The following is a 20,474-nucleotide window of genomic DNA, read 5'->3' on the forward strand; positions in this document are numbered from 1 at the left end:
GAGGAGTCGAAAGAAGGCCACCTCTTGCTTTCTGTGCTTTTGGTGGGGGGAGCTCTGTGCTCCCCTCGCAGAGGGCAGGGACCCGCCCTGCCAGCTCCCTGCCCCGACATTCCAGTGGCGCGAAGAAGGATGCTATCTAAACACGCCACTGCAGCTGTGCTGTGGGAGCCCTGTGGCAGGCGCATTCCTGGGCCAGTTTTCAAAGCTTTGCCCAGAGGGCTCCTCTCGCGCTCTGCCCGCGACATCCGAGGCTCGGCAGCTCGGAGGGCCCCTTGCTACTCTTGGACGGCGGCCAAGCTCTCCCCTCCTGTTTATTTTGGCAGGGCTGGGGCCCTCCTATCAGAAACACACAGAATTCGCTCCTCTTTGGAAGCTGGTTGAAGGCAGGAGCATTTACACACACACACACCACCTCTTTCTTTTCCATTCCCAATCCCTCCAGCTGCACCTCTGGAGGAAACAGTCAGGGAGGGAGGAAGAAGCAATGCTTCAGCAGACCCTGGCTAACGTGCCCCAGTTTTTACCTTTTCTGGGGTGCAGCAGCTATTAGTACATACCCTCCTACATTTCTGCAGTGAAAACAGGGACATCATATCCCATACTAATACCAATTTTATTTGTACCCCGCCTACCTGACTGAGTTGCCCCAGCCACTCTGGGCAGCTTCAACTTACATAAAAACATTAAAAAAAATTTTTTTAAAAAATCCTCTACAGGGCTACCTTTGGATGTCTACTAAAGGTTGTATAGTTACTCTCCAGCATTTCTCTGGTGAAAATAGAGACGTCCTAAGGAAAAGCGGGGCATTCCAGGATCAAATTAGAAACCAGGGTGACTTCTGTAAATCCGGGACTGTCCCTGGAAAATTGGGACACTTGGAGGGTCTGTTAAAACTGTGTTGTGGAGAGGAGAGTTGCTCTTGTGCTTAGTAGGTAGCCGTGTTGGTCTGATGTAGTCAAAACAAAATAAAAAAATTCCTTCCAGTAGCACCTTAGAGACCAACTAAGTTTGTCATTGGTATGAGCTTTTGTGTGCATGCACACTTCTTCAGATACCTGATACTTGTGCTTAGGTCCTGCTTAGGCAGGTATTTGGTCTGCCATTGTGAGAAGAGAAGGCTGAGGTAAATGGGTCATCAGTCTGATCCACAGACTTATGTTCTTATAAACTGAATGATAGCGGATGATTCAGGGCAGATAAAAGAATGTAATTTCCCACACAGTGCGCAGTTAAACTGTGGAACTCCCTCCCGCAGGAGGCAAGGTTGGCCACCTCCTTGGATGGCTTTAAAAGAGGATTGGACAAATTCCTAGAGGAGGAAAAGGCTGCCGATGGCTACTAGCAGCCATGCTTCTGAATACTAGTTTCTGCAAACCACAGGAGGGGAGAGGGCTCTTGATTTGGGGTCTGCTTCCCGTTGGGGTATCTGGGTGCCACTGTGAGAGCAGGCTGCTGGATCTGTTGGGCCATTGGTCGGATCCAGCAGAGTTCCTGGAGACTCAGCCACCGGCAGCTTTCCAAGCAGGTACATTTCGGCAGCAGCGAATAGAGGCAGCTTTTTCTCTGGTAACGGAGATCAGCTGGCCATTCTAAGAAACCAACTTTAAGAATTGGTGCCCCCATTTGCTTCGCTTTTTCTCTGCCCTCCTCCTTCCTTCTTTCCTTTTCTGTTGTGTCCTTTAGACTGTGAGCCTGTGGGCAGGGACCGTCTTGTTTTTAATTTATTATATGGGAACTTTTGGGGTTGGGCTAAAGAGAAGGTTTACCACAAAAAACTCCTCTCCAAATAAATAAATATATATATTTGCCCTGCAGCTGAGTTGTATTTTGATGAGATGGTGGGACAATTGTTGTTTGTCGAGTCTCTCTTGAAACCAAAGTGGGGTTGGGGGGGGAGGGGGAGACCCTCTTGGACAGAAGTGGAGAAACTTGGGCACACAGACTGAATGTGGCCCTCCAGACTTCAGGATTCAGGCATTACACCAGGCTTCCTCAAACTCGGCCCTCCAGATGTTTTGAGACTACAGTTCCCATCATCCCTGACCCCTGGTCCTGCTAGCTAGGGATCATGGGAGTTGTAGGCCAAAAGCATCTGGAGGGCCGAGGTTGAGGAAGCCTGCATTACACTTTGGAATTGCCTCCCTAGTGACATCAGCCAGGCCCCTCTGCGGTGTTCCTTTAGGCAAGAGGAAATGTAGAGCTCCCCCATCCCTTGCAGTGTTGGGAGGGGCTTCAAGCCAGCTGAATTTTCCTCCCAAACCTTCAGAAAGATGTGCACATAGGGAACACACACAGAGAGACGCCCACCAACCCACACAAAACAAAGATGTGATCTTACAAATCTATTTACAGACTAATATTCCCCAGCAGATTTATTTTCTTATGCTTTGGCTCCCTCTTGTGGTTTTAAGGTACGCTGCATGTGTGTGCAGAATACAGCTGTCTGTCCACACCTTTCACAACCCTGCACACTGTCCCTATTTTGGGGGCCCTTGTCCTGGCAGATCATGGTCCTCATTTGGGCCTTTTTGTCCATCCCTTGTTAGAATGCTCTCCATAAGAGCTGGTCCCATACTTCAAGGTTCAGTTGCCTCCCTAAAAATTTACATCTCTAAAGAGGGTACATAGTTAAACTATGGAACTCACACCCGCAGGCGGCAACTGTTCAGCCGCTGTGAGAACAGGAGGGTGGACTAGATGGGCCCCTGGCCTGATCCAGCAGGCTCTTCTGGTGGTCTTATGTTCACCCTGTCTCTCGTGCGCAGGTGCCTATTTTCATGAGCAGGAACGAGAAATCCCCTTGCAATGTACTTACTGTCTGCTGCTTTGTACAACGCAGATTGGCGAGGTGTCTTTCTTTTTTATAAATATTAAAATAGTTTTTATTCTTGTGTTTTTCATAATCGTTGCAAAGGTACAAGTGAACAAATGTATGTAGGATTGCTTCCCTAAGCCCCCCCCCTCCATGCGTTCAGATTAGATGTAATATACTGTAGATGTAATATAGTCTACATGTTGGAGTGTTAAATGGTTGCAGAAGATTGTATAAAGACTGTCTCAAATCTAAAAATCCCTGTCCTGGGATTAATTTATCGTGCATTACTAGTCATATGGCACTTTATCAGCACATATAGAGTGTGCTGATGCGTAATTACGGGCAGCACATTTGGCAGAGGAGAAGCACGTGCTGAGTGTCTCTGTCTCAATTGGGAGGGCAAAAAGGCTGAGTTTGCCCCAGAGAGGCTTCTGGGGTGTGCTCTCTTCCACATCTGCATGTAGGGCAAATGAAGCAGCAGTCTTCCTCGGTGAGGTAGCAGCAGCAGCTAAGAACTGAAGTCCTGGGTTCAAAACTCAGCCCATCTCCAAACTGATTAAGGAAGCCTTAAGGCAAGAACCACGGCTAGTCAACCCTGGGGCTGATGTGAGCTGGAGCCCAATGACATCTGCAAGGCACCATGCGCAAGACATTGATCTCTCGTTGACTACAGAGGGATGATAATGCTGGCCTACCTTGCAGGGTTGTTGAGAACGTAGAGCACGAGTTGGGTGCCAGCTCAAGGTGGTGGCATTCTTTGAGCTGTGCGATTATTTGCTTGCTTGCTTATGTCCTGTCTTTCCTGTAAGGAGCTCAACAACCCTGTGCAGTAGGTTAGGCTGACAGGCAGCGATTGTCCCAGGGTCACCCGGTGAGCTTCACTGCTGAGTAGGGATTCGAACCCTCGTCTCCCAGGTCCTAGTCCGACACTCTAACCACTACACCACCACCTAATGATTAAATGGCCAGTCCTCATCGGGTGTTCCCCGCCCCACCCAATTCCACATCTGGACCCAGAGAGGTGAGAGGATCCCACTCATAGAAGCCAGTAACACTCTTGTTGCCATTTTGAAATGACCCATACAAAGCAGGAAGAGGTGAAAGACAGCTGATGGAGATTGTGTATAATCCCAATTTGGTGTCCCCCAGGTCTTGGACTAAATCTCCTATCATCCTTGTCCATGGGCCATGCTGGTTGAGGCTGATGGGAGCTGGAGTTTAGCAAAGGGGCCTTGTTAGTGGTGGCTCCCTCTCTATGGAATGGTCTTCCCAACAGGGGCGTAGCATGGGGGGGGGCAAGAGTTCCAAAATTAAGTCTGGCAATTTTAATCTTAAGTCTCAGCTGACAGCAAAAATGAATTATTTGGGAAGGCTGGGGTTGTTTAAAATTGTTCTTAAGTGTTATACTGTATGTTAATTTATATTTTGTATTTCTGTTTGATTTTTTTTGTAAGGCCAATTAAATATTCTACATTTTTTTAAAATGTGTTTGTGGGACAGGGGTTACTGTTTTGTTGCTTTTGCTTTAACTATTTACTGGTGTTTTTACTTTGTATTTTTAATCCTGTGAAGCACCCTGAGATCTTGTGATTGATATAAGAAAAAAACTGCTCCTGTTCCCTTATGGCAGGGGTGTCAAACTCAAATTCATCGGGGGCCGCATCAGCAGTTTGGTGACCCTCAAAGGGCTGGTTGTATCTGTAGGACTATGTGTCCACTCTTTATTATCATAAATTATTGTCACTGCATTCAATTATTACTGTTTTTTGTAATAATGTAAGTAATAACTCGCTCTGAAAGCAGAAACATAGTCAGAATAATGGCAAGTAGATATTCAAATGTACAATTATTGTACAATTTATTGAAAAATGATTTTTGGTAACTGCACTGGGTGGTGGAGGCTCGCTAGGGTTTCATGCAGGACCTTTGCAGAGCTACTAGTACCTGGAGATGCTGGGGTCCTTCTGCATGCAGGACAGATGTTCTGCCAGTGAGCCACCACCCTTCACCAAAGGGACTGGCTGAGGTTGACTCACTGGAGCTGCTCTCCTGGTTCCAGGGTTTAAGGGCCAGAAGTATAAAGCAGCATCCTATGTTTCTGAGGAGAGGGAGAGGGAGGGGAGGGGAGGGAGGGAGGGAGGAAGAAAAGAGGGAGTGGGAGGGAGAGAGGAAGGAAGGAAAGAGGGGAGAGAAAGAAGAGTAGGAAATAAGGAAGGGAATAAAGAAGAAAAGAAAAAGAAAGAGGGAGAGAAGACGGAAAGGGAGAAAGAAGGAAGGAAGTAGAGGGAAAGAAAGAATAAGAATGAGGGAGAGGAAGAAAGATGGGAAGGAAGGAAGGAAGGAAGGAAGGAAGGAAGGAAGGAAGGAAGGGAGGGAGGGAGGGAGGGAGGGGGCAGGAGGGAGAGAGGAAGGAAAGAGGTGAGAGAAAGAAGAGTAGGAAAGAAGGAATAAAGGAAAGAAAAAGAAAGAGGGAGAGAAGACAGAGATAAAGAAGGAAGGAAGGAAGGAGAGGGAAAGAAAGAATAAGAACGAGAGAGAGGAAGAAAGAAAGGGAAGGGGGGGGTCGCCGCCTTGATTCAGCGCCAGAAAAGAGCGTGAAGGGACCCAGGGGCAAAAAGCATTTCCCGTGCAGCGTGAGGCAGCAGGTGTCCGTTTTAGGAGAAGTGCGTAAAGCCTCAGAGTTGCACGTTCGTGAGGCTGAGCTGCGGCAGGAGGAGAAGGAGGTGAGGCAAGAGGAGGCGGAGGCGGCGGCTTGCCGGGTCGGTGCCCGGCAGCGCCGTGCAGAGAGTCCCGAGCCTCTGGGATGCAGCAGTGCTCTGTAGCACTTTGAATCCTCCTCCTCCTCCACATGGCACTGCTGGGTGCTTTGTGCTTCAGCAGCAGCAGCAGCAGCCGTTTCCAGGCGCCGAGCCGTGGCAGGGAGGAGGATTCAAAGTGCTACAGAGCACTGCTGCGTCGCAGAGGCTTGGGACTCTCTGTGCGGCGCTGCCGGGCGCTGACCCGGCAAGCTGCCTCCTCCTTCTCCTGCTGTGGCTCGGGGCGCTCCACGCAAGCGCTGCTCTGGCCGCCTTTCTACCCCCCCGGCCCCAGCTGTTTGTCGGCGCTTTGTCGGCGCAGCGCTTCAGCAGCAAGGTCCCGCTGCTGGGTCCTGCTGGCTGGGGCGCTCGGCGCTCGGCGGGCCACATGACGAGGTCTGGCGGGCCGGATTTGGCCCCCGGGCCTTGTGTTTGACACCCATGCCTTATGGGGTACCCAAGAGCCCATATAGAGTCCTTTTGTAGGTTCTCTATCAGTAGAAGAAAATAACAGAGACCAACCAGAGAATATTGAGAAGCAAAGCAGCTAGTAGTCCTGATCTTTATAAACTGTTGCAACAGGGTGCTCCTCCACACGCAGGAGGGAGGAGGAGGACCCAGAACAAAGGTGTTCCCGCCCTTATGTTGTTGTTGTTTAGTCATTTAGTTGTGTCCGACTCTTCGTGACCCCATGGATCAGAGCACGCCAGGCATTCCTGTCTTCCACTGCCTCCCGCAGTTTGGTCAGACTCATGTTGGTAGCTTCGAGAACACTGTCCAACCATCTCGTCCTCTGTCGTCCCCTTCTCCTTGTGCCCTCCATCTTTCCCAACATCAGGGTCTTTTCCAGGGAGTCTTCTCTTCTCATGAGGTGGCCAGAGTATTGGAGCCTCGGCTTCAGGATCTGTCCCAGTCCTTCCAGTGAGCACTCAGGGCTGATTTCCTTCAGAATGGAGAGGTTTGATCTTCTTGCAGTCCATGGGACTCTCAAGACCAGGCACCCCCAAACTGCGGCGCTCCAGATGTTTTGGCCTACAACTCCCATGATCCCTAGCTAACAGGACCAGTGGTCGGGGAAGATGGAAATTGTAGTCCAAAACATCTGGAGGGCCGAAGTTTGGGGATGCTTGCTCAAGACTCTCCTCCAGCACCATAATTCAAAAGCATCAATTCCCGCCCTTACATAGACATCAAGTTACCTGATTGCATTATCTGGGTTTTGGCCACTCTTTTTGTTATTATAACTACAGTACTTAATTCCTGAATCTAGGTCACAGGTCACAGGCTCACACCCTGTTCATATCTTGAATGTGCCCTTAAGACAGGATTTGTGAGGAAAGTGACAATGGGGAAATTTCCCACTTTGACCTGACCTTGCAGAGAAATATTTGAGGTAAATTTGTTCAGGACCTTTTCTATGGGGTTTCAGACATGTGGTTTATATATACAGTTATCAACATTATTATTTTTTTATATGACCTTAAAATACTTATAACATGATCAAAGGAGGTATATAAATCTAGACGACAACGACGACATTCATTGGGGGAGGCACACTTACAGAGCAAAGTGCTCTTTAGGGGCCAGTGGAGCAAGACACCCTGTGGAGCTGCAGATGACACGCATCACATGACTTGGTCCTGAGTTCAGGATTTACCTCCCATCAACAGCAGGTGGGGGGGGGGACAGCAAATCCAGAGTAGCAGCCTGGCTAGACAAGCAGTAGCCTTTGCACATCATCATCATCATCATCATTATTCTAAGTCACTTTAAAAACAAAAGCAACTCAAAGCTGAGATGCCTGCATTTGCAGGGGGTTGGACTAGATGACCCCTGGACCCTCCTTTCAACTCTGCAGTTCCATGCTTCTGATTTTGCAGTGGTGCTTGCTCCCAGATAAAGAGGGATTCCAGGGCCACGGGCCTTCCTGAATTAACCAGCACACCCTTTATTTTATTTTTCCCCTGCGAGGGAGGTGCCTATGAATTTATACTGGAAATTCAAAGTTGCCTAAGGTAACTTTGGGGCTGGGGATTTTTGTTTGGGGCGGGGGAGGGGAAGAGAGATCAGGAATCTGCTTTTTAAATACTGTAAAATAAAATCAGTGGGTGGACTAGGAAACAGGCTCGTAAGCCAGCCCATCTCTTGTTCTGTGCCTAGCAAGCAATGTCTGGGCACATTCTGCAGCCAGCCAAACCCACAAGACGCCCCCCTCCGCCACCCACCAAACCCCCCTCTGCACCCCACCCCAATGTTTTCTTTTCCAAAACTCCCTCCCCCATTTCCCTCGCCTCTCTTGGATCTGCCCCTTTTGGAAACTCTCTTGCATGAAGTGAATCTTTTCGCACACAACTACCAAGGAAGAAAGAAAGAAAAAATATTGCAGGGGGAAAAGAACATGATCAAAAAGAAAAGGGAGGTTTTCTGTTTTGTTTGTTTTTAAATGCTTTTTTTTAAAGAAAACTTGCTTTATTTTTGGAGGCGGAAGGAAGAATCGGTCGCAAGAGGAAAAGCTGCTCTTTCGGACCTCATAGAAAGCAACCCTCCGGCTGGCTGGCTTGGGTTGCTGCAAAAACCAGAAGTGAACTCCAGGCCGACCCGGAAGATTTGAACTGAGCTTTATAAGCACTCGGCGGGGAGGGTGGGGGAGGGGAAAATAAAACAAAAAACCCAAGCTATAGAGACTGAACTTCCCAAGATCGCCCTGGTAGGGAGTGTTGTTCTTTTTTTTTGAAGGGGGGGGTGTTGTTGAAGAAAACACTCCTTTTTGCCCCCCCCCTCCTGATAAGACTTGAGTGGCTCTATTATTACCAGTCTTTATCTCTCGATATCTATACTCTCGCCTCATGTCTATTTGCATTAAAAGCGCCCCACGTTTGCCAAAACCTCTGCAATCGAAGGTGTGTATTCTTCCGATTACTGTATTCTGTTATTATGGAGGAAAGGGCAAAGAGGCGGACGCGCTCTCCCAGGCCAGCTCCAAGCAAGGACTGGCGAGGTTGGAGGCTGGTGGGGTTAAACTTGTGGAGGTGATGGGGGGGGGAGAGAGAAGGGGATAGATTGCAAATGTTGCAACTCAGTAGCAACGCTGCATGCTTTTTTTCTCCTTCCTTGGCTTTCTGCAAAATGCATGTCAGTTCCAGGCTAAGATTGCAAAGGGGGAAAAGAAGTGGTGGGGTTTTTTTGGGGGGGGGGAGGTGGTGCGTTTTCAAATTCGATGCGCGCATTTGCAGCATGTCTGCACCGGGGATCGTACGGGGGGGGGCTGTCTTCCCGGTGTGTGCCCCCACTTTCCCCGGTCTCCTCCTCCTTATTCCGCCGACCCCCCCGACGTAACTAAAGGTTGGGCGGGTGGAGATGGAGGAGGAGGAGGAGGCGAGGAAGAGGAAGCGAAACGGGGGTGCCCATTTTCTTCCTTTGCAGACGGATCTCTGGCTTGGGTTGCAATTTGCAAGCGGAGCATGTGTATTGGTATAGGAAGTGTCTTTTTTTTTTAAATAAATAAAAGCCGGGCTATTCAAAAGAGGGAAAGATTATTAAGAATAATACGTTAAAAAAATAAATAAAACAAAACACCCCTTTTGGTGCAAAAAGACCTCCGGCCAACAATGATTTAATGAAAATAAAGGCGAGGGCAAAAAGGAGCTTTTTTTTTTCCTCCCTTTTTCCCCCCCTCCGACTTTCTAGTTTTGCGGCTGCCTGAAATTTTTTTTTTCCTCCTCTCTTTTTCTTCCCCTCTCGGAGTCCAGGCGAAGCTTCCGATTTCTCCCTTTTTTGCAGATCTGCAGAATATGGCGTCCCCGTTTCTGTTTTAAAAATAAGCGAGGCTGCCATTTTTGTTTCCCCTTTTGTCTGCAAATTTTAATAATAATAAAAAAACTGTCTTGAGAGTGTTGGAGAGGCAGCCCAGGGGGGAACCGGGGGCACCTGAAAAGGGGTGTTTTGCTTTGTTCTGCGGTTTTATGCTTTTTGGGGAGGGGAGTTGGCGTTGTTGTAATTTTGCTTTGCTTTTGTGTTTGTGAGTCTGGGATGTTGCACTGTTGTTTTTGCTTCTTGCACTGTGAATTGAGTGTCGATTGCACTTTTATTTAAGGGGAGAGAAAAAAAGAAATGGCTGTTTGTTTATTTTATATTTTTTAGATCTGAAGTTAACTTACGCGAAAGTTGGCTATGAAAATATTGCATAAAAAAGGACACCCCCTCTCTCCCAAGTGACTCTTGAGTTGTACAGTTTTCTTTCCTTTTTCCCCCTTTCGGAATATTTAAGGAGTGGGGGGGGGGGGTTGTTTCTTTTCTTCATGCCTTTTCTTTTAATGGGGTATTGTGCTCGCTTTCTTAAAACAGCTTTTGCAAATGCCACGTTTGCCGAGGAATAGTTTGGAAATAAGCTGTTTGAATTGGAATGTGGTATTTTCTCCTGGTGTGGAACCTGCAGCTTTTTAAAAAAATATTGGAGATCCTGTCTCTCTCTCTCCCCACCCCCCTACCCCACTTTTGCAGTTCTGTAGAGAAAGGTCTGTACAGTTTCAGAGAAACATAAGGTTTTATATATGTGCACGTATATTTAATGTCTCCATGTGCATTTGTCTCCCCGTATATGTGGTGTTTGGTCTAGACTTAAATTTTAAGATGTTTGGTGGCCGAATCTTGTGTGTGCTAATTTGCCATTGGACTTAGAAAAAAGAAGCAATGTATCCTAAGATAAGCATGGATTTATTTTTGGACGGTAGTGGGGAGGTGGCGACAGTGGTTGGGAAATAAATGTGCTGGGTTTTTAAATTTTATTTATTGCTCCTCCAGTGGAATGGTGCACTGTGTATGGATCTGTCAGGCATAACTCCACGTCCTTTTGTTCAGTTTTGCAAGACAGTATGCCTTTTGGAGACTTTCTGCCCCAAATGCCACAATTTGACCCACCCACCCCAAATGCCGGGTCGGGTTAGGTTGGATTGGGTGCCTGTTCTTGAAGCAGGCCGGCAGGGAGGCCTTAGAAGAGGTGGAGGCGTTCTCAAGAGGCAGCACACAAGTTTTTGGGCCATCCTGGGGCTGGACATTGCTGAGAGAGGGGTTCAGAGAGCCCTGGCGTGTGCATATAGTTGATCTATTTGGCATCTTAAGACATTGGTTGCTTTTGTCGGTGGCAGAGAATAGGAACTTAGCAGGTCAGGTAAGACTCGGTGATAGAGATGATGTGGTTTTGGCTCCTCCTCAAGCAAGGCCAGCTAACGTTGGTGTATGAGTTTGCAAGCTTTCGGGTCACACAGAGCTCTTCTCGATAATACAGGACTCCTTACACCAAGAGGAATTGGCTTGGTATTTCCTGTTCTGTGTTTATTTGGCTGATCATTCATGTTGCTGTTGTATTTTGGGGGATGGGGCTCAATCTCTGAGAACTGGGCCCTCCTTCATGTTTAGGAGCTGTGGTTTCAGACCACGCATTCGTGAACAAATACAGACCTGATCCTTAAGTTACCAGTATGTGATTATGGGGAGAAGCCGAAAGAATACCCCAGTAATTCCCAAAGCATCTACTGCGGGAGAACCAGTAATGTGCTGCTAAGAATGAGAATCTCCAGGGAGGAGGTTGCTCGTTGTGTCTCTGCATTATTTACAACTCAGGCCTTGCTTCCTGGGGACGGGCAACTCTAAAAAGTCTCATAATTTGGTATGATGGGATCATTCCCAGTGTAGACTGCTAACCAAAATCACCAACACTCTAAAGGAGGCTGGCTGTTGCATCTCTGCATTGGTAACCACCTCAGGCTTCCAGTGAGGAGTCGCATCTCAAACAGTGACTCATGCAGAAGCACAGAAGTAGACTCCTGGGTTCGTGATTCTTAGAAAAACTGGTTTGGGGGTGTGGGAAGAATGAGGGTTCTTATGTATCAAACAATGTGTTCGTGAACAAATTGGGCCCACTCCTGGTCGTGGATATATTTGTAGGGGAATGAATGAAGGATCTGATATTCAGTGCACCGGTTAATTTTTCCTCCCTTTACCAGTATAACACTGGTAGAAAAACCAAGAAATGTTTGGTTTGCATGCTGTGTTGCTGTTATTTCTCTTGTTCCCAACTTCACCCAGATTGGCTTCCTCCTGGAGAACATCCCCCCCCCCCGGCCCATCCTCTTTTCCCTCACAAAAATCGTCCACGGGGGTCAAACACACCCACTCCCCTCCACAGAGTGACCAGCAACCAAGGCTTCGATGGAGCCTTTTGTCTTGCCTCTTGCTGGAAGATTCTGTGGGAAAGGGCACTTGGTTCCGCTCCTCCAGCAGAGAGGCCTTGGCAAAGCGACTTATTTTGAGGGAAATGCTCCTCGTGCGTTCTCCTTCCTGGTGGAGATGCTTATATGATAGTTGATGGTGTGAACTAAAGCCGCCAGTCAATGAGGGCAAATGGAGTAAACGGCAGCGCACTGCCGCGCCGAATACAGCCATTAAACCGAACTCATGGGAGACAGGCGGATAGATAAATGGCTTCTTGGAAAGTGCTCCTAGTTGAGGAAACAGCTCCGGCATCATGCTTGTACAGGACGGTTGTTGTTGACCGAGCGCATGTGGGTCAGCCGGAGACGTTTGTTCCTTCCATTTAAACATAAGAACATGAGGAGAGCTCTAGTGGATCAGGCCAGTGGCCCACCTAGTCCAACATCCACTTCAAACAGGTGCAGAAACCCACAAGCAGGTCCCATGCACAAGCGCACTCTCCCCTCCTGTGGCTTCCAGCAACTGGGAGTCAGAAAGCATTACTGCCTCCAGCCCTGAAGGTGCAACATAGCTTTGTGCCTAGCAGCCATTTCACCCTCTGGAGGAGGGGTGGTGGTCATGGTTCAGGGCCCCATCACCCACATCTTGGCTGCCCAGAACCTCGTTGGGAATCTCGGGGTGTGTGTGTGTGCAACCAGTATTCAAAATTAGCCAGGTGCGTTTTGCGTCTGGCGCAGGTCCAGTTGCGACCATGTGGAGATCTCAGGGGGGGCAGGTTGGCGACTGAGGAAAGCAAAAGGTCACTTAGAGAAGGATCTGAAATGTTTTCCTTGAAGCCTGGATTTGTTTTACTCGGCATTGTTTGATCTGGAGGTGTTGCGACCTGCTTTTGAGAGTTGTTCTTTAAAATATAAAGCGATATAGAAATGAAATTAATAATAATAATTATAACAACCGCAAACATCAATGGAGAAAAATGATGCCTGGACATTCTGTTGTGATGACTGTAACCTAGGTTTACGGTGCCTTTTGGCGATTAGAGAATATATCTTGAGTTTCTAAATTTGCATGTGACAGTTGCATGGTTCCCTTGCTGCTCATACAAGGTGGATCAGCAAATGATCTCCCTTTGATCATATATTTAGTGGAGCAGGAATAGCGGGAAGAACTTAGCTCTGGGCTTTTTCTCCCCTCAGAGCGCTGGTGTCTGCTGCCCTCCTGGTTCTGGCAAATGGATGAGATGATAATGAGGCTTTCAAGTTTTACTACCGATTAGTATAGACCAGTCTGTGCCAGCTTTTGAAAAATCTGGGGCCACAGTGCCCATCATCCCTGACCATCTGGCCATGGTGGCAAGAGTTCAACAATATATGGTGGGCAGCAAATTGGAGGAGGCTGGTGTAGAGGGGGTGGAAGAATAAGGAAAATAATGGAGGAGATACTCAAAAGGTAGAGCACCTGCTTTTTATGCAGAAGCCCCTGGGTTCAATCCCCAAATGGCGTCTCTAGGTAGGGCTGTGATTGTTGCCTGCCTCAAATCCTGGAGAGCCACTGGACAGTGTAGACACTGAGCCAAGTGAACCAGTTGTCTGGCTCCGTATATGCCAGTTCCCGTGTTCCTAATTCATGGTAGTAGTTTAAATGGCAAGACCTTGGGAGATGGTTTGCATTTCTGTTTAGAAGTTAAAGGACGCATGTTTAGCCTGGAGAAGAGAAGACTGAGAATTGATATGATGGTCATCTTCAAATCTCTGAAGGGCTGTCACATCAAAGATGGAGCAGTATTGTTTTCTGCCACTCCAGAGGGTAGGAACCAAACCAGGGGATTCAAATGATGAGAAAGGAGATTCTGACTAAACATGAGGAAGAACTTTATGGTGGTTAGAGCTGTTCAACAGCAGAACAGGCTCCCTCGGAAAGTGGTGGACTCACCTTCATTTGAAGTACTTAAGCCAAGGTTGGGTGAGCTTCAGTCAGGAATTCTTCAGTAGGGGGTTGGCCTAGATGACCCTTGTGGTTCCTTCCAGCGATGCAGTTCCAACTTCCAACGGGCTTGTGCTGAAGCTCAAATGTGTCTTCCTACAAGTTAGAGCAACATGGCCAGAAGTGAGCTCCTCTGAGTTCATGGAAAATTCTCAGGTAACTCTTGTGTAGCATTGCAGTTGTGCTGCCTGGTTGATCAAGGTTGTGATCCCAGCTCCGCGTCTGTTCACTCGCCTTGCTGCAGCCAAATTCCAACAGGCTGTCGTCCATCTAATATTCTATGACTCTCGCAGATCCACACAGCCATCTGCATTGATACACTCTCCTTGGGAGCATAGCTATGGGCTGGTTTCAAAACGAACCACTTCGTTGCTTTTCGAGAAGTTTGAAGCTTGAGCCCCACTCCTAGTATATAGAGATAATATTGTGATGATGATGCTTAGCGGGTTTGCAGCATACTGGAGTTTTAGGTACATGAATTGCCCTGTAAGGCTGGCTGGTATTATCCTCTCTGTACTGTATTGCGGTTGGGGCTGAGGCTTAGATGTTGGCTTGCTGTAGGCTGCCTCTTCTGTGGGTCACTGGCCATTGCTGGCTGGGGCTGATTGGAGTTGGGTGTACAGATTCAAAAGCAGCTAATTCGCAGTTGTAGAATTAAGGAGCAGGATTGGGAGCAGTTAAGAAGCTTAAGAACAACCTCTTTCCATATGAACCAAACCAGGTCCTGCAAATGTCATCTGGGCCCCCTCTTTCATGTTCCCCTTCCATGGGAGATCTGGGGAGTGGCAACAGGAGAAGGGGCCTTTTCAGTGGTGGCTCCTCATTCGAGGAATACTCTCCCTGGGGAGGCTCTTGTTACATATCTTTAGGCATCAGGCAAAAACTTTCCTCTTTAGCCAGGCATTCGGTCTTCTATAAGTCTGGCCTTTTGAGTGTGGGAGAATGTTTTAAAATGTATCTTTAATGTATTATTTTAATTTGTTTGTTTCTTTGTTTTGGTTTTAATGTATCTGTGGGGTTTTGTTTGTTTATTTGGTTGGAAGTTGCTTTGAGTTGCCTTTGGCAACTCAATTTAATAAATAATCAACTCAATTCAATTAATAAATAATAAACAAACAATAAATTCAATGAATAATAATAATAATTGTAGGGTCATATTTAATATCTGTAGCCCAGGATCATATTTCCAGCTCAAACGTTTAGTTAGATGCAAGTTATTCCGGCATAAATCATACAAGGAGACAGACCAGGGAAGAATAGTTAAATGTTGCTTGTCTCTAGTACAGTGGAACCTCTACGAATTTAATGCGTTCCAAACGCACATTTGTAAGTCGAAAAAAATTGTAAGTCAAATCCCACAGGAATGCATTGGGAGAAAAAATTCATAAGTCAAAGCAACCCTATCTAAAAATTCGTAAGTAGAAAAAATCCTATCTAACCCACATCCAAGATGTCGGACGGAGCTCCATTCGTAAGTAGAAATATTCGTAAGTAGAGTTATTCATAAGTAGAGGTTCCACTGTATTTGATATTCAGCTGCTCATTTTTTTTTAGAAAAACCTCAAAGCAGTTTACAGAAAAGATGAAAGAATAAAATTATCACTAAAAAAACGGTGGCAATAATTGAAGATATTCAAAAAGTTGAAATAACAAGACTAAAAGAAGATTTAAGACTTGCATCAACTTTCTCAACATCTGAGTTAAGCACCCATCTCCCACTCAGTAAATCTTGCCTAAGGGACCCCTGACCATTAGGTCGAGTCTTGACCGACTCTGGGGTTGCGGCGCTCATCTCGCGTTATTGGCCAAGGGAGCCAGCATACAGCTTCCAGGTCATGTGGCGAACCAGAGCAGTGCACGGAAATGCCATTTACCTTCCCACTTGGAGCGGTACCTATTTGTCTACTTGCAGTTTGACATGCTTTCGAACTGCTAGCTTGGCAGGAGCTGGGACTGAGCAACGGGAGCTCACCCCGTCACGGGGATTTGAACCACCGACCTTCTGATCGGCAAGCCCTAGGCTCTGTGGTTTAACCCACAGTGCCACCCACATCCCTAAATCTTGCCTACCTGTGCTTTAAAATTGGGAGGGGGGGAATAAGTTTGGGAACCCTGTTGTTTCCCTGCTAATGGGTAGTTTCTCTTAAAATGTTGGGTTTGGGGCTACAAGTGGCCCACTGGGCAGTTTCTGGTAGGCTCTGAGGCCTTCCTGAAAAGCATGGGTCCTACTGGGATTTCCCTGGCACGTGCTAAAGAGGCAAGCTGTTTTTCAGGGCTCGTTTCAAGACTTGGAATGAAAAGAAGCTGGCCTCTTCAGCGCTTCATGTGGCAAAGTGACATTTAATTGGAAGGATGAAGAAATGGACGGGGTGACGTGAGGATACCTGGGGTGCCATATAGTAGGAAGAAAAAGAGAGAGGGACTTTCACATCTCTTCTATAACGACCCTAAGTCATTGTTCAAGCGCAGGCCAAATATTTTTAGGGCCCATCTTATTTTTATGGTTGCAAGTTATTTTGTGGTTGTGGTTTAACCATCAGTCCTTCCCAGGGAACTCTGGGAATTGTTCAAAGTGGCATCCTCATGCTTTAAAAGACTGGTGTGGATGTGACCCAAAGTTCCCCAATTGCAGTGGGCCTACCCTGGGTTATGGCATCACTTTGTACTTTGTACCCAGAGCAGATTGAGTTTATTTTGACACCTGGCAGAAAAATCCCAGAAATCCTGTCTCTGGCAGCAATTAATTAATCAAAGGGCTAACTGCTTGACATCCTAGCTGATTTGCCTGAGGCGGCCACCTCAGCGGCCTACACAGAGGTGGGGAGCCTGTGAGGGCTCTCCCAGATGTGGTAGGCCTCCAGCTGCCATCAGCCCCCAAAGCAGGACCAATGGCTGGAGGTGATGGGAGCTGGAGTGGTTGCTTGGCAACCGGCTGGTGGGCTTCCCTATCAAGCCCAAGTCACTGGGACGGTTCAGGGGAGAGCACAGGAAGTCTCTAGGAAACAACCCTTTTGGCATTCCCTTCAAACATACATTTTGCCACCTAGTGCCTCAGCAGCTATTTTTACGCCAGGCTCGCCTATCTGTTCCTCAGGAGTAGCAGCAGGGTAAACTGAGGCGGGTTTGTGGGCCTTTCAGAGTAATGCTGCCTAATTCTGGCGGATCAGATAGACTGCTCCTGATGGAAGCTTACAGTCACCCTGGTCAGTAGCCATCGACAGCTTTTTTTCCCCTCCCTTAATTTCTCCAAAACCTACCTCCACTCCTTTGAAGCTGCCTAAATCAGTGACACAGCTCAGGCAGCAAATGCCATTGTTTAACTACTTGATCCATTCACTGGGAACTGCAAGGTTGGACTTTTGCAATGCCGTCTGCTTGGCTCGGAAGCTGCAGCCGGGGCAAAAACCAGCAGATAGGTTGTTAAGCAGGCCGGCTTGCCAAGGACGTGTCACACCAGTTCTAAAGGAGTTCCACCTGGCTGCCAATATGCCACCAAACTCAAGGTGTGTGCACTAAAATTTAAAGCCCAGTGCAGCTTCGAATGTGGGTGCTTGCTTTATTTATTTGCATTTATTTATTTTAAAATATACGTTCCTTTTCTGGGGGAAGACCACCTAAAGCATCTCATGACAATAAAGACAAGTAAAAAGAAAAATTAGTGTGACTGAAACCAGGAAGGAAACCTAAGAATAAAACAGAAGGAAAACAAGAACAGACACAAATAGCACCACCATATTCCAGCTTTCATCCAGTCTGTGGGACAGAATATCATTCAGGGGAAAGCCAACGAAGGAGCTTCCATAAAACCTGGAGAGTTGCCTCCCTACTGGGAGGGGGTTACAAAGGTGCAGCCTCAGATGGAGTGGAAGCTGTGTGTGGCCTCCCTGGGAAGCCGGTTCCGCAGCTGTGGTGCTACCACCAAGTGAGCTCTGCTTGAACCCCACCTGGTTTTAAATCATGCAAAGCAGGGACACCAGCACATCTCAAGGAATAGGAAGATGCTGATGGATGGAGACATTATTACAGGCAGGTTGGATCTGTGCCAACATCTGGAACTGGAGGCAGCTGTGTAGTTTGAGACCTTTAAAACTACTCTGCCACCTGCCCAGACCTATATATCTCAGTGATTTGTAGCTAGAAGGAAAAGACCTGCTGGCTGGTTGAACATTCCAGATGTTACATTAGGTTCTAGGGAGCTCCTTGTGGATATGGCGCTGGTAAAGTAAAGCTTTGCTTCTGTTGGAAGAGAGGAGATACCTTTCTACCCTTAGAATTTGTTTTACAGGGTTTAAGATTCAGTAGTTTCTATAACCTTGACAAACTGTTCATCAAATTGGTGAAAATTGATTCATGCAACTTCGGATCTCGAATGGTAGATTTTCTTGTTGTTTGTGTTATGCTCATTCTCTCTTTGAGTTGTATATTCAGTATAAGTTTAAGAAGAAAGGAAAGGAGATAGTAGAAAACAGTTTTTGTAAGTTTCCTCTGCATGGAGCCGATTTTTACCAGGCCAGTGGCTATTTGCATGCCTGATGCAGTACAAATGATCCAGAAGCAGAGTCCAGAATCTGGGCTTCACTAGCTCGGGACTGTAGCCCTGTGTGTGTTTTTCCCCCTCCTTGAATGTTCAGGGTTCGTTTTCATTAGTAACAACCCTACTAGTCATAAAGGCTAAGCTGTGGATTCACAGTCGGAGGCAGCGTCCCTCTGAATATCAGTGTGCCTCTGAATACCAGTTTCTAGAAATCACAGATGGACAGAGTGCTGTTTCACTCACCTGATGCTGGACTAGATGGGCCATTGGCCTGATCCAGTAGGTTTACGGAATACAGGAGGGGAGAGCGCTCTTGTGCTTGGCTCCTGCTTGCAGGTTTCCTGTTGGGGCACCTGTTGGCTAGACTTGTGTGCAACTGCAACACCTGTTTGTTGCAGAAAAATCGCGGACATGTTTTGAGGATGCACATTCTCTGTTGTTCTGGCTTTGGCATTATCCAAATTTATGAAGAGCCTGCTGGCTCAGGCCAATCTCTATCCACTCTCTCCATGCTGTGTTTAATTTTATAAATGTGTATCGTGCTGCCTCTCTCTCACTCGACTTTTCTGTAACCTAAAAAGTCCCAAGTGCTGTAGCATTTCTTCATGGGGGAGTTGCTCCATCTCCCTTTGATGCTTTTGGTTACCCTATTCTGACATTGTATGGGGGGGGGGCCTCTGAGACCCCATTGGCAGCCTGATGAATGCACACGATATAGCACGCTGGAACATGGGAAAACCAGTGATAGTCCTACTCAGAGTAGACATGCTGAAATGAATGGACATTCCTGCCTTAGGTTCATTGATTTCAGTGGGTGTATTCTAAGTAGGATTTGGTTGGATACAGCCCAGGGCTGCCATCCACAGCTAAGTTTGGCAGCATTTGTAGTTCCAGGCCAAGGCTTAATCTCTAGAGACTGGCTCCCTTTTACAAGAGAGGTGACAGGACAGCTTAATTTGTTATTTAATCCTCCACACCACATTTCCTCTCCAGTTGCTCTCAAATCTTGTGCTTAGTCTTTTAAATTTTTGAGCAATAATTTTTTTCTGATGCCCTGCCATTCCAGGTGCCAGCTCCAAGTTTTATTTATATATTGCGTTTATATCTCACCCTTTCTCTAAGCGGCTTGAAGTGGCATACACAGTTCTCCCTCCCCCACAAAGAAATTTCTTTATCTTTATCCTGTGAGGTAACGTGGGCTGAGAGACAGTGACAGGACCCCAAATTGAGCTTCATGGCTGAGTGGGGGAATTTGAAATCTGCTCTGTCCCAAGTCTTAGTCCAGGTCTTAGTCCGTCACTCAGATCTCTAACCACTACGCCACATTGCCTCTCTAATTGGCACTACCCAACACTCTGGCTCCTCCCCGGTCATTTTTTCCTCATCAGTTCTATACGCACAAGCACTATTTTGAATCGGTCTTTTCCTGCAGTCAAAACACCTCAGTTGTAAAACCAGAGAGAAGTGGTGCAAATAGCCCGTATCGAGTGACCCAGAGGTTGGTCCTGACTGGCATTTCCCTCCACGAGTTGAGAGGTAGACTGCCTCTGGACTTGGAGGTTCTGTTGAGCTATGGGGGGCTTACAGGACCATCCGCAGCTCAAGAGCTCAGCTTGGTTCTCTCTCTCTCTCCAGGGGTTGGGCAGTGTTTGCCAGCGTATCCCTCCCCATCGGCGAACCTGCCATTTCTGCATGGGGGGAAAACAAACATCTTATTTATTTCTCTTTATTTCAGCAAGGCGAGACAGAGGGGGCCTCAAAAGCAGAGCAGTCCCACATGGGGCCCTAGCTTGTTTTAACAACAGTTGGGTAGGAGCTGGCGAAGGCCTGTGAAACCCCCAGGCCAGCCTTGGGCACTGGTGCTCGTACCTGCCTGCACCAGCGGGGGACCGTCTGCCGCCCGCCAGCCTGGAGCACCATCTACACGTCTCCTCGGGCAGCTGCGGCCACCGGGCTTCCGAGGCCAGCCTGTGAGTACGAACCACGGCGCTGCTAATGTCTTCCCTTTTTGCAGGGCTGCGGCGGGGCCCTGCCCTGCCCTGACTGCATGAACCTTGAAACGGAACCCTTTCCCTGGTATAACGGGGCCCCCAAAAGCAGTCCTTCCTCTCGATACAGCCCATGGGCCAAATGTGGC

At 47.6% G+C, this 20,474-nt stretch overlaps 1 protein-coding gene across 4 annotated transcripts in view; it reads left to right on the plus strand.

Moving 5' to 3' along the window:
- The first annotated feature begins 8,317 nt into the window (after positions 1-8,317).
- The window catches only part of ZNF362 (zinc finger protein 362), a 28,363-nt gene continuing 16,206 nt past the window's right edge, over positions 8,318-20,474 (plus strand). The window contains exons 1-2 of one of the 4 annotated variants that reach the window (XM_060276118.2): positions 8,695-8,742; positions 20,073-20,307. Coding sequence is in view for 1 of the 4 variants with exons in the window: in XM_088671797.1 (XP_088527923.1) it covers positions 8,457-8,608 (152 nt within the window). In the remaining 3 variants the exon portion in view is untranslated. Of the gene's footprint in view, positions 8,609-8,694; positions 8,743-8,991; positions 9,082-20,072; positions 20,308-20,474 lie in introns of those variants that run through there. The other 3 variants (XM_088671797.1, XM_035117457.3, XM_060276119.2) reach the window with 3 other exon arrangements.

Source organism: Zootoca vivipara, chromosome 6 (assembly GCF_965207765.1).
Source record: "Zootoca vivipara chromosome 6, rZooViv2.hap1.1, whole genome shotgun sequence".
In the NCBI taxonomy this organism is placed as follows: Eukaryota; Metazoa; Chordata; class Lepidosauria; order Squamata; family Lacertidae; genus Zootoca; species Zootoca vivipara.